This window comes from Protopterus annectens, chromosome 4.part1, assembly GCF_019279795.1.
Source record: "Protopterus annectens isolate FY-2018-M chromosome 4.part1, PAN1.0, whole genome shotgun sequence".
Taxonomy (NCBI): domain Eukaryota; kingdom Metazoa; phylum Chordata; order Ceratodontiformes; family Protopteridae; genus Protopterus; species Protopterus annectens.
The window spans coordinates 914,664,956-914,680,285 of NC_056734.1; the positions used below are offsets into that span (position 1 = coordinate 914,664,956).

A 15,330-nucleotide genomic window follows, 5' to 3' on the forward strand; every position below is an offset into this window, starting at 1 on the left:
ATGCCATGTTTCTGGCACCAGTCATTTGTTTGGATGAGACCCACTTGGAGGATGGCACCATCACTTGGGGAATTGATGACCATGCCCAACCTGCAGTTGTCTACAAACTTGGTCGGCCAGAAACCACTGGTTTTGGCCTGCACCTCAGAGAAGCATATCCCAAATAACAAAGGCCCCAAGACCAATCCCTGGGGTATGCCACTCGTTACGGGTCTACTGCTTGAGTTGGCTTACCCTATTTTGATTAGCTAGGTTCTATCAGTGAGCCAGTTAGCCACACATCTGATAACATATGGACTGATGCCTAGTTGAGACAGTTTATCTAGTATGCCCGAATGGGGAATAGTGTTGAAGGCTTTGACCAGATCAAGGTAGGCGATGTGCACCATATTCCCGTTGTCCATTGCTTTGGTGACTGTCTCAAAGAAGTCGACCAGATGTAACAAACATGACCTTCCTTTGACAAAGCCAAACTGTGTGGGGTGGAGTGGTTGGAGGTTGCCAGTGTCCCTGTTAATGAGGTCCATGATAATTCGTTCCATGGCCTTACAGATCAGGCTAGTTAGGCTGATGTGTCTACAATATCCCGGATCGATGGACGCTCCACCTTTGTTTAAAGAGATGACAGTGGCTGTCCTCCACTTGGCTGAGACAAAGCCAGCACTCAGGCTTTGGTTGAATAGGATGCGTAATGCTATTTGCATTTTAGCCTAGGAAAAGCTAATATTCTTTCACCTTTATGTACAGGAAGAAAAATATTTCCAGGATGATTTATTAATCAGTACTCGGACTAACAGTCATAAATCACATAGTTTAATATTCAAATAATAGTTTGGCTTCTCTGTGTCCAGGAGTTTGATATACTATAATATTAGGAACTCATCTGAGTTGTACTTAAACAAATAAATGAAATAATGAGGCCAGCAACAGCTATTTCTGTTTTGTGTCTCTTTAGAATGGAATTGTGGATCACATTGATAAGTCATGTAAGTTGGATGTTTGTTGTATCAGATTCATCTGCTTGTCTACTGTAAGTTTTATAGTATTGTAGGTAATAAAATTATTCATTAAGTCGATTTATTTAGTTTTGGAGGTGGAAGCATTTGATCACATGTGCTTAAAGAAGACCATTGTAATCTGTCAGGCAGTTTATGATTTCTGAGCACCATCCAAAACATGCGGTATTGTATGATATTAGTTAAAACACTTGTGGTGACTTTCTGTTGTATGATGGGTGAAACGGCAGATGGGATGCATAATTTGTTGGATAACATTAGAACTTAATTCATAAAGAATGATATTTTGGAAATTTGAGAAGAAACTAAACCTTTTAAATTATTGTTTTTACTCATGAGTTTAGTAATTTAGACAATTTGTAATCATAGCTACTTCTTAAAAAGTACTTTCAGAAATATAACAGGAAAAGGTGATTTTACTGTAGGAAACAGCATGTAGAGATGTGTTATTGATATAAATGTCAGATCACTTTCTTCTAGGAACAAATAAAATGGAGCTTAGCTAAGCGAGTTGAAGCACTCATACTTGGCAGTTTATGACAGCTGGAAAAACAACATACATCATTTTAGAGCATTTGCCAAGAAGCATTATACATGTAGGTAAAAACTGCACTATAAACACAGTAAGACACAGTGGCAATATTTTAGAATGATTTTATTTGATTTAAACTTAACCTCTCCCTGGTCTTCCCTAAAGATGGTGGAATAAAACTCTTAAGAGTAACAAAGTGAAAATATGTTAAGATTGTTTGGAATATAGAAAAGTTACAGCAAACCATTTCTAACAATTGATTAGAAGTGCTAGAAATGTTCCATGTCTTCTTCCTTATATTTAAAACCTCTGTCTGACTGGAACATGCAGCTGCATTGTGACAACTCAGTGCATGTTAGAGGTTTCGCTCACAAAATATGTTACTGATTTTATTCCTTTTCTGAATGTCTCATTATGTAACATGTTCTAGTTCATCTTCATTTTTATAACCTGGCACACTAAACTCCTTCACATATTAAGGAAAATATTCCTTAAAAAATTATATCATGTAGCTTATAATGTAAGCGTTAATATTTCCTCTGGCAATGGTGATGTTGAAAGACATAAGTTCCTGCAAAGGTTTTGAATAAAGACTGGCAGACAAATAGGAATTGTCAAATAATTTTAACAGAAAGTATTAAGTGGTATTGCCATCCATGAATAGATTTATAAGAAGATGTTTCTTCTTTTACAGGACCAGCACCAGTAACTAACTTTGTTGTGGTCAATGCTACATCCTCAACAATATACTTATCATGGAGTGCAGTACCAGGTGACCAGATTAGTTACAGGATACAGACTGCAGGGCCTTCTAGTTCCAATATTACAACATTTGCAACACGTATCAGCATGACAGGACTTGTTTCTGCATCACAGTACAACTTCAGCATTTTAGCTGTTGCTGCAGACAATTCAACAGTTTCAGATGTAACTTCTGTCACTGGATACACATGTAAGTATTTTACCTCAAACAATTATCTAAGAAAGAGGTAGTTAACTGTTTGAAAACAAAGGCATTCTTATATTGTACTCCTTCAGAAAATGCATACATTGCATTTATTATTATCATTTGTATGCTCAGTCATTGTGTATAATATTTATGTGCTTCTTCTTTCTCACTGCATGCCTTTTTGTATATTATCCAGTTACTTGGTTTCATGGTGGAAAAGAGCACTACAGATGCAATGTTTGCTCTGAGAGTGTTGATGGAGAAGTACAGAGAATGTCAGAAGGAGTTGCATTGTGTTTTTGTAGACTTAGAGAAAGCATATGACAGGGTGCCTAGAGAGGAGTTGGGTATTGTATGAGGAAGTCAGGAGTGTCAGTATGTAAGAGTGGTACAGGATATGTACGAGGGTAGTGTGACAGCGGTGAGGTCTACGGTGGGAATGATGGATGCATTTAAGGTGGAGGTGGGGTTACATCAAGGATCAGCCCTGAGCCCTTTCTTATTTGCAGTGGTGATGGACAGGTTGACAGACAAGATCAGACAGGAGTCCCCGTGGACTATGATGTTTGCAGATGACATTGTGATCTGTAGTAAGTGTAGGGAACAGGTGGAGGAGACCCTGGAGAGATGGAGATATGCTCTAAAGAGAAGAGGAATGAAGGTCAGCAGGACTAAGACAGAATATATGTGTGTAAATGAGAGGGAGGATAGAGGAATGGTGAGGATGCAGGGAATAGAGGTGGTGAAGGTGGATGAGTTTAAATACTTGGGATCAACAGTTCAGAGTAATGGCGAGTGAGGAAGAGAGGTGAAGAAGAGAGCACAGGCAGGATGGAGTGGGTGGAGAAGAGTGTCAGGAGTGATTTGTGACAGACGAGTATCAGTAAGAGTGAAAGGTAGAGGGTAGTGAGACCAGCTATGTTATTTGGGTTGGAGACAGTGGCATTGACAAAAAGGCAGGAGTTTGAGCTGGATATGGCAGAGTTAAAGATGTTAAGATTTGCACTGGGTGTGATAAGGATGGACAGGATTAGGAATAAGTATATTAGATGGTCAGCCCAGGTTGGAAGGTTTGGAGACAAAGCCAGAGAGGCAAGATTATGTTGGTTTATACATGTGCTACGGAGGGATGCTTAGAATATTGGGAAAAAGATGCTAAGGATGAAGCTACCAGGTAACAGGAAAAGAGGAAGGCCTAAGATAAGGTTTATGGATGTGGTGAGAGAGGACATGCAGGTGGTTGGTGTGACAGAGCAAGATGCAGAGGACAGGAAGAAATGGAAACAGGTGATCAGCTGTGGCGACTCCTAACAGGAACAGCCAAAAGAAGAAGATGATGATGATGATGATCCAATTCCTTTACTTAATGATAAAAATAATTTAAAAAAAAATGTTGTTACTTTTTGTAAAAATATGTAAAGTTAATAAGAGCATACTGCCTGGAAAAATGGACATCCAAAATTCAGTATTCTAAGCCAACACTGTGTATGAGCTTGTTAAATTTGTCTTGTTGCATGCTCCTCATTGTCAAAGTCAGTGCAGTATTTATTGCTGTTGAATTCTGTTTTAGAGAGTTAGTTCTTATTCACTATTCAGCAGCTCAATATTAAGCTCTGGAATTGTAGAAGGTGTTCTATAAATACAACAGTGAACTTGGAAATATCAGTATGTCTAATAACTAAAAGACACCATCTCCTGTTATTGCTGTAAATTCAGCCAACTAAACACAAAAGTACCACTAAGCAGCATCAAACTATTTAACAGTTTATAGTACACTTCTTCAGCATAGACAAGTTGTTTAAACACACGTGTTCACACACTTATGCATGTGTGAGCGCGCGCACACACACACACACACACACACACACACACACACACACACACACACACACACACACAGACACACACACACACACACAGACACACACCCACACACATACACACACATGCACATATACATATACACACTACAGATTGGCCTGATGTGACTGTCTCTGTATTTATTCACAGGACTTTTATAGAATGTTGATGATGAATGAGAGCTCCTGTCATTTCAATAATATACATTTGGTTGCTTGACTCATGACATTCACATATACATATTGGTTTTATACACCTTTTAAGACATTACCGAGTCCACAATTCTGAACATGCATGTGAAGGAAGATTTTATCAAATTTCAATTTGGAGAGTTAATTTGTTTACATAGTGCTTATAGAGTACATTCCACTTGAGTAAATGTCACTATAGAATGAGATTTAATATCTATTCCAAAACAAGGTGTGACATCCCCACTATGGGCCAGTAATCAAGGAACTTCAATCCTCACCACTGGCACTGGAGAGGAATGTTCACTTGGGATACAAATGGATACATCTCTGCGTCAAGCACAATTTCCCTTAAGAGCACACAGGGAACACAGTCAGCCTGGGGTCAGAATTTCTGTATCTGTCCCCAGTAAGACTCCTCACTGGCACAGCCTCAGAGTTAAGTCCTCAGTCACATGCCCAAGCTGAGTCCTCCACCGCTCTCTCTCTCTATGAAACCAGTGGTTTATATCCCAGGCTGGCACTGGTTTACTGGCTATGCCCCCATCTGCCCAGACTATAAGGTAGTTACCACTGCCATCAGGCACTACAATGCCAGGTTTCTAAGGCTCTTACAAGGGTACACAATAATACTGAATGAAATTAATATTAATACAAATGATAATGTTGACTAAGCAGCAAGGCTTCAGGAGTGGCCAGAGCTGTCACCAAATGCATATATGCAAATATTCTCAAAGCTTAAATATTTTCTAAAAAGACCAGCCACAATGAAAGGTTTAAATATATTTAATAATAAATAAAAAAAAACTACATGAACATTCTAAATATCTATTTACAGTGAACACCAGAGTTTTAGCCACAGGAAATATTGAAAATAACACAGCTGGAAAGAATCACACAGATGCAGAAAAACAATACTTAACTATTCTCACTATATTTTCCTAACTGATTTAGTAAAATTACTATCCCTGGTCACTTACTAGTGCAAGGAAAGATAAACTGGATGAATGGTCCTTGTCAGATCCAAGACAGAATACAGAATACTGAGAACAATCTCCTACTGATAACTTAATATTATTTCTGGCTTACAGAATGACATCTTACACATCTGGTCATCTGACTCTTTTTCCCTGCACTAACCCCCATAACAAGAAGCTGCTAGGATTTTAGCATCTATGTGATACCATACACACAGATAGAGCTTTGCTCAGATTTGCTGCAGCTCCTGGAAGACATAAAACTATAAAGTACTTACCTTCTCTTAGAAAAGCTAATAAACCATACTTATTACAAACATTGTGTCTCTGGTATCCTTCAAAATTGTGAGGTAACATATTTATGGTTTAACCCATAAAATAATGTAATTTGAGATATATTTTAAAGTTGGCTGATCTGAGATTAAACTCTTCTCTTCCAATATCCTCTGTTACAATGTATATATTTAAACAGTTATAATAATGCATGCACATTTCTTTGCTTTCTAGCAGGGCACATTGTTGTTACATTTTTTAAAACAAGCAGCTTTGCAGATACATTTCCAACACAAGCATCTATACAAATCAGTTTGATATTCAAATTACAAAATTCCAGCTAGCTGTGTTGCATATGTTATACATTTACTGTACTACTTTTCCTGGCATGGCTGGCAGTACCTCCTATTGTCACACTAGGTTGCTCCTCTGTTTATTAATATGCAAGTGCTGAGTGAGTTACATAGTGAAAGTGAGATTTTTTTTTCAAAAGGACTGTTAACTCCGTCTTAAGTGTTTCTGTTCCGAATTTCTGAATTCATTTAGGAGGTATTTTTAAAATTATTGTATTAAAAATAGAAATCTGCTATTTCCAGTACTGAACAGAATATTTTATAGGCTCAAGGGTTTGTGTAAATTTAAGAATATGCAAACGAAATTATCAGGCAAACCTATATGGAACATAGAGATAACAAGTATCTGTCCTTTCCATGTTTTAGCTAACATTTAGATAGATGAAGCAGAATAAACAACTAGTTATTAGCTTGTTGTCTAACTTAATGTTTTCCTTTGCAGCACCTAGTGATGTAACCCGACCATCTGTTGTCAATGCCACGACTACATCTGTGTTTGTATCATGGGGAACACCTCCTGGTAATCAGATTTCCTACAGAATACAGATTACAGGTCCTCCATCATCATCTTTGACAGTCACCACTTCTTATGTCAGCTTGTCTGGACTGAACCCTAGCAGTGCCTACATCATCACGATCACACCTGTAGCTGCAGACAATGTAACACTGGGGAATCCAGCCACCTTGTCCATATTTACAAGTAAGTTTTTATTCTTAGAATAAGAATAAAATAAAAATAAAACACATAGTAATTAAGCCTTACTTTAATGCCCATTTGCTTGGTATTTCGGATAACAAAATCAAGTTTGGATTAACATTTGTCAAAAACATGTGCAGCCATACATCAGACTGATATAACAATGCCAGTTGTCACTTGTAATAGTGACTAATACAGCACATCCAGAAAGTGAATTAAACAAGAAAACATAACCATCCTAAAAGGTCTTATTCTTAGTAGGGATAACTCTAAATACATCAATCAAGTTAAAATTGCATCAGTTTTCATGCTGATTTTAGATGTGGGAGTAAACTAAAACTATAATGTCTCTATAACATAGTCTGGATGCTTCATGTTTAATAATGGAAGAAATATTCTGAACAAACTGCTAAACATTTATTTTGGCTTGTTTTATGGCAGCATTTTTTTGCTCATGGTACAAAAGTCATATTGTACTAATAGAACTGCCATGAAAATTATGGGAATGTTTGCTAAGATATGATAATTACTTGTACAACATTAGCAACCAGCTTACAGTAATAATGTCAATGAGTCAAAAAATGTAAAAATACATGATAAACAGTATCTCTCTCTCTCTTTATATATATATATATATATATATATATATATATATATATATATATATATATATATATATATATATATGTATACTGAAATATCGAATTTCAGTATCTCAAGACTATAAAGCCAAAAACCCAAAACAACCAAAACCCAAAAACCGCAAAATTCAAAACCGCAAACGTAAACACACCATACACCACACAACACATACAACGGCCTCCCCACATTACAACAAACAAACAAAACACACACAAATACAACAATACAAATAAATAAACCTACCCTAAATATAAGCAGGGGACAAGAACCCCTGCACTCTCCATCTGGGGTGGCCGTGCCTCCCACACCCCCGCTACTTGTGTATACTAACTCCAAGGTCACACCAAACAGAAAAAGACAGTAAACTCACCACTGCACAGTCTAAAGTCCTCTCACACACACACATCACAAATGTACAACCACTACCACTTTCAACAATAACACACTCATACTCTTACCTACCTACCCTAACCCACACCTAAGATATCCCAGCACACTCACATACACGCAAATCCCTACCCAAAACCCATAAAAACTATTCATTTACCTTAAGCTCCAAACATATCCACATACCAAATGTAAACCAAGAACACAGTGTATCCCACATCATGTAGCACACCACCAAAACCACAAATTCGACATTTCCGGATTCGTGGTTATAGGGTTTCACTATTTCAGAAGTTTGGCTTTATAGTCTTGAAATACTGAAATTTGATATTTCAGTATTTTGAGATTATAAAGTGAATCTACATATATATATATATATATATATATATATATATATATATATATATATATATATATATATATATATATAAAATATTTCCATCTACCCACATATATTTGCATATATACATGAATATATATAAGCTGCAAGAAAGACTTTCAAGACATGCCTTCTTGCAATGTTTACTGAATGGCTTGTTTGCTTAATTTTTTAACCTTTGCTTTGATGTTATTTGGGATAGTTTGCAAGCACCTTAGTGTTTATCTGCATCAGCTAGATTTTCATGCCTGTGTATCTAAATTATGGCCAAGTTATCCCACTTATGCTGTACTGATGACGTGAAAAAAATTTCAAAACATGGGGTGAGATTCCAAAAGAGTTCTTCTCAATGTAAGTCCACCCCGATTTTGAAAGACCTACTCTCAGTGTAAGTGACCTAGTCTGGTACAAGGCCTAGCTATTATTAGGCTTACTATGAGGACCAGATTCCAAAACACCTACTCTCAGCCTGTTCTCATTGTAAGTGGTCACTTACACTGAGAGCAAGTGTCTTGGAATCGGGGCAATGGCATTTCTACAGCTAGTGGATTTTGGCATTACCGATCTGAATGAGGAAATAACTTAAAAGGTAAAAAGAAAAAAGTCATGAGAATTCTGAAACCATGTAACTGAATCACTAATATGTCCTTAAGGGACCATTTTCATATATATTTATACATATGGATGCCAGTGTGTGCATGTGTGTTTTTGTGTGTGTGTGTGTGTGTGTGTGTGTGTGTGTGTGTGTGTGTGTGTGTGTTTGTACATGTGTATATATATCCCCGCGGTGGTGGTGCTGCGGTAGCGTTGTCGCCTTACAGTTAGACGGTGCTCGTTTGATTTTCATTTAGAGCGTCTTCTGTGTGGCGACATGCATGAATGGGTGTTCCTTCGTTAAAGGTTGTGCGTTAGGCCCGGCAAGCCAGCACGTAAAAAAACTCTACTGCCAATCATTAGCGACCCTAACTGGGAAAAGCTGAAAGACACAAACATATATATGTGTGTGTATGTTTATATATATATATATATATATATATATATATATATATATATATATATTATACATATAAATATATATATATATATATATATATATATATATATATATATATATATACACATATGCATCTTGCTTACCATTACCGAATAATGAGGTATATTAAATTACGTCCCTCCTAAGTTTAGCAGAATCATGTCGGTGTTAATCATGAATGGAAATCAAACCAGAAATAGAAAAATTTAGTAAGTAACTGAATGTGCCAAAAACAAAAACAAACAAAAAAAAGAATATAAGGTGAAGGATCAGATGAGAAGGCAAGAAATGTGGAAATGCATAAATATAGTTGCAAGTATAAAAAAACTCTTGGAACAAAGAACTCAACCAGATTTAACAGATACAACCTCCCCTTGACAAAGCCAAACTGTGTGGGGCTGAGTGTTTGGAGGTTGCCAATGTACCTGTTAATGAGGTCCAGGATAATCCATTCCATGGCCTTGCAGTTCAGTCTAGTTAGGCTGATGGTGTCTATAATTTCCTGGATTGGTGGATGCTCCACCTTTTTGAAAATGGATGACATTGGCTGTCCTCCAATCAGGTGGGATGAAGCTGGTACTCAGGCTTTGGTTGAATAGGGTATAGGGTACATAATGATGCTGCAAGTTCATGCATGAGTTCATGTAGCATGCAGCTGGGATGTTATCAGGTCCCATGGAGGCTGTATTTTTTTCCTTTGAGAGGGTAGTGATGACTTGTTCCCTAGAGAAAAGGGGTGGGGGGCAGATACTGGCGATGTTCTGATTTACTGATGGGGGGACAGAGGGGAGACGTTTTCGCTGAATCTGTCAGCAAGTAGATTGGCTATATCTACAGCATTTGTGTATGTGGTATCCTTGACCACCAGTTCTGAACAGATCTGCGTGTTTCCTTTGAGATTGCAGACATATGTGAAGAAGGCCTTATGAATGTCTCTAGTAGATGTGGCCAGTTTGGACTCGAAGTTGGATTTAGAGGATTTCATTAGTGCTCTTAGTTGCTTGTTCAGACTAAGGAGAGATTGCTTCCAACTGGCCCCTGCTCTTTCTTGGTCCTGGACCGCAATATCTTTGCTTTTGTTATATAGTTTATTTTTTGCAGATGTCCACCAGACAGGTTTACTCTTCCTTGCAGAGGACGATTTTATCCTGTCAGGTATTCCTGATTCCATGCATCTATATAAATGCTCATATAGTACTTTAGTGTAGATTTGGACATTGTTGCCAGTTCCTACAGTGGGGAAGGGGACTGTGAAGCTGTTTATACCATCTCTCAAGAGATTATAATCAGCGTTTGAGAAGTGTTTTCTTTGACACTAGCTGGGGGTGGTTAGGGGAGATGGTGACTTCGAAAGTGACTGTTTTATTGTCGGATCTTACCAGGGAGGATTATACTGTAGGGGTGTTGCAATCGTTACTCATGTTGGTTAATACCAAGTCCAAGATATTTTCACCTCTTGTGGGGGTATCAACTACCTTTTCCAAGGCATTTGCATTGATAAAATTGAGGAATCTCTGGGCATTTGTGTTCTGGCATGAGTAGTTTTTCCAGTCTATGGTTGAGTAATTAAAGTCACCCAGGGTCAGGGTAAAGGGTTGAATCTTGATAGATTTGAAGAGGTCCAGATAGCTGAAATGGGCATTTTGAGTCAAATAGGGGGGCCTGTAGCTAGCTATAATTTGAATAGGGGTCTTTTCAATGGTTAACTGCACCTGAGTGTCTCCTGTGTGTCATACTGTTTGATCACCCTGGAGGTGTGTGTGTCTTTAATATATACTGAAACTCCACCGCCTTTGGTTTTGCTGCCCACATTTTGAGGTCTGAATGTATGATATGATGAGTAACCAGGTAAGGCTGGGGTGCTCTCCACAGCTTTGAACTAGGTTTCTGTGACTGTACAAATGTCAGCATCTTCCAGGGTTAAGAATGTTTGCAATGAGTACAGTTTGATGTTTAGACTCCTGGTGTTTAGCAGCATGACTTTTAATTTGTGTTTTGTTGAGATTTTTATGTTGGTAGCATCAATCTTATGACTTTTTCTAAAAGCACCATGGTTATGGTAGGGGTTAGGCTGGGAGACCAGGATCCAGTCAAGTGAGGAACTAGTGTTTGTGGATTTGTGAAGAAAAGTGGGAGAGGAGATAAGCTGAGTAAAGCCGAATTGTATGCTGTTGGAAAAGGAATCAGAGGTGAGTTCAAGCCAGTTAATATTTACATCCCCTAGAATTATAGTTTCATTAGTAATAGTGTTAGAAATCAGGTGTAGAATCTGTTCTAAGAGGGGTATGTTATCTCCAGGTGGAATATAAATGGCAACTGTAGTTATGGTTTTGGTTTACTCAGCTTACAGTTAGCAAGGATACGTTCTGCTGGGTGAAAAGAGGTGGAAGAGTGGGTTGTGGGGGATAAGGGGAGTAAATTGGAGTACATGATTGCAACACCTCCACCTTTTTTATGTGTTCTGTCAAGTTGTAAGATATTATAGCCTGGGGGAGGAAATCATTGTCTCTGTGGTTTTAGCAAAATCTCAGGGATAGCAATTAAGTTAGGGGAATATTGAGATATCCACGAGTGGAATTCAGTAGTTTTGTTGAGCAAGCTGTGGATGTTTATGGACTAGAAGAGAGCTGTTTGAAATTACGGGAAGATATATGCTAAAGTGTTAGAGTAGAGCTGATGGGAGTGGATAAGATGGTATTGGGGCTTGGGTTAGGATGTATATCTCCTGAGAGATAGGTGAAGTGAAGTGAACAGTAAGACATTTCAATTAATTTGTTTTATGATTTTGAGTGGTTTTAGGAAGAAGTGCGACTTTGGGGAGGGAGAGTTCAGTGAAGGAGAATAGGGTGGGGGATATGGGAGTAGAATAGTAGATTGGGGTGCATAATGAATATGAACATGTAGAGGAGGTAGGATGTAAATAGAGATGAGTGTGATAAGAGGTAAGGAATAAGTATGATGAGGGATAAGGAGTAAAAGGAAAAGGGTGGAGTGTAACTAAATGTAGAATGAAGAGAGGAGTTTAATGACAGTAGGGTATAAAGTTAGAGTGTAAGTGGAAGATATGTGTTAGCGTGTAAAAGAAGGAATGGGTCAAGGAAGGAGAAATAGTGTGATTGGTTAATGGTAATGTAAGTGGGTTCGTAGGAGAGGTGTGATAGATCTGGTTAGCTATAAAGGAAACTGCCCCAGGGGTGGGTGGAAATGGGGGGTAAGATAGGAGAATGTAGTGAGCCAAAGTATAGCAAGGGCACACGGAGCAAGCTGGGCCATGACTCATCTCCTTGCAGCATCAGAAAAACAATCTGTAAAGCCAAGAGGGGTTAGTATGATAAACGTTACAGGGTAAACTAGCAAGGGTAAAGGAGGACATTTCAAAGGTCTGCTAAGGGGAAGGCAGAGAGTGCAGCTGCTAAGTACAGGAGACCTAAGGTTACAGAGGATGTCAAGGAGAGCAGGGAGGGAAGGAGAGGGGAGAAGGAGAGAGTATGGGGAATGAAACCAGGAGAAGAGAATAATAGTGCAGTCAGCATGGGTAAGTAGTGCACAGGTCATCAGGTGTATTATAACATTTAAAACAGAATAACCTAGGGGTAACATACAAGTAGGGGAGGTTAACTGTTGCTGAAAAAGGGCTGTCTGATAATGATGCAAGTGCACAGTCAAAACTGACAAAAGATGAAAGGTTACTATTGGCAGACCAAGATAATGGACTACTCACATGTTGGTTTACAAAGTCCATTGAACATGTTGGAAAAACAGACAAATGTAGGTTTTGTAAAACAGAATTGGAAACAGTCGCACACTTCACTGCTGGTTGTGACATACTAATGGCAGAAGGACTGTATACTGAAAGGCATTGTAATGTGGCAAGACTCTTGCATTGGGGATTGTGCAAACATTATAATATTGACGTAGCTTTAAAACATTGGAATCATGAGCCACAAAGCATTATAGAAAATGATGATGTTTATATCACATCGGATCACCCATTGTCAACAGTTCAAAAAATAGATGCGAGAAAACCAGTTATAGTATTCCATGAAAAGAAGACAAAAGTAGCATTGATCACTGAAATTACTACATCTAGTGTCTACATTTTCTTACAGAGAGACATAAAGTCATATAATTCCAGGATTTGCAGGTTTAAACAAGGGCAATGTGGAAGAAGGATACCCAAAGAGTTCTAGTAGAAGTAGGAGCAATGGGCCTACTTAAATATGTTACTGATACATGTAACTTCATATCAAACATGGCTAACATCAAGAATTGAAATAATACTAATTTTATGAACTTTAATCATACTATGACTTGGGAATGGGGTCAATTCCCATCATGGTATAATAAACCCAAAGGACTTTAAGAAATTAAAAAGTAAATAGTCAGATAGGTAGATAGATAGATAGATAGATAGATAGATAGATAGATAGATAGATAGATAGATAGATATAGATATAGATATAGATATAGATTATATATATATATATATATATATATATATATATATATATATATATATATATATATATACAGATAGAGATATAAATATACAGATAAATATAGAAACATAGGTATGTATTTATTTTTATTTGATATTTGAATACTGGGAATATCTGACTGGGCATAAAACCCATTTTTACAGAAGGCCCAGAGAGAAAAGCTCCCTAGACATTATGCAGGTAAATAACATATCCATAACAATATTTTTGTATAATTAAAGGATACAGATTTTTTTTAGAGGGTAGACTGGGACATAACACTATACATTAATACTTTTAAGACATTATTAGATGACACTGAGTTATAAAGGGTTCTAAAGTTTTCCTGTTCAATTCACTTTCTTGATATGCTTCATCAGTCATTATAACGTGTCCTGTAACCAACTTATCTGAAATGGAGGCTGCTGTCTGCAAGCTTATTTTATGTTTTCCTACCCGGTCTGTAGGCTTTCTTTCGGGAAAACTTGTTTTTCTGATTCTATATAGGCACAATGTTTGCACTAGGCTCCTGTGTGTGCAGCGATGGCTAGAACTGCCCTGTATAGAAGTAAACACTTTTAAGTTAACATTTCTGTTAGAATAACTATCACTGCAACCTTCCCCAGTCCCTCGGCTGTTTTAGGAGCATCCAAGTTGTGCATAGAGCAGCATTACCATGTTGGATAGCTGCAGTTCACACTGAGTATAGCACCCATTCTTCATTTGTGTGCTATTATCCCAGTCCATTTAAATCTCCCCGCTCTTCTCCCTGGTTAAACCCATAGTAAAAACACTGAAACCATGGATAGGCCCTTTCCTGCTAAATCTGCAGTCAACCTAGTGGACATGGGCATCCTGAGACAATGTACCAATTGTCTCATGTACATTGACAACCACTTAATCTTGAAACAAACAAACACAGTATGTGAGACATGTAGCTACACTGTGAAATTTGAGAAATGACTTTCACATATCAACAAATCAAATGACAGACAGATGTCAGCACATGCACATCATTTCCCTCACTAAATAAGATCTTCACACATAAACCCGCATATGTGGAGGTACTCACAAGTAACTTACCAAAACCTCAGAACATTCCCATATGATGCCATCAGAAACCACAAGCAAACAAAACCAATACAACATCAACCACTGCACATAAAAATACACTTCTCAGTGTGTCCACAAAGAAGCCAGTAAAATGAAACACCACACACTCAAATATCTTGGTCATAGAAGACTCAGTCGAGAGACATATGGATGCCTGCCTCACAAGGTTAGATAAAGAGAGTTACAGTCTGTCACCTGTCAGGGTCCAGGATTCACCAGATCACACAGGTGCTTAGGTCACTCATCTGCAAGTACCAGTATGACTCGACCATAGTCCATGTGGGTGTGAATAACTAAAACATACCTCCCTAGACTATATGATGATACCTCCCTGGACTATATGATGAGAAACATGATGGACCTCTCTGAATATGTATCGTAGACTGGCAACATTCAATCCTCACCAAGAATGGTACAAACAGAAAATAATTAGCTTCAGTAATTGGCTTAGCT

General features: G+C 37.9%; 1 protein-coding gene across 1 annotated transcript in view; it reads left to right on the plus strand.

Annotated features, from left to right (window-relative positions):
• Positions 1-15,330, plus strand: part of LOC122801341 (mucin-19-like) — a 938,154-nt gene that overhangs the window by 532,309 nt on the left and 390,515 nt on the right. The window contains exons 29-30 of the mRNA XM_044070881.1: positions 2,243-2,500; positions 6,591-6,848. Of these exons, the coding sequence (XP_043926816.1) occupies positions 2,243-2,500; positions 6,591-6,848 (516 nt within the window). The remainder of the gene's footprint in view (positions 1-2,242; positions 2,501-6,590; positions 6,849-15,330) is intronic.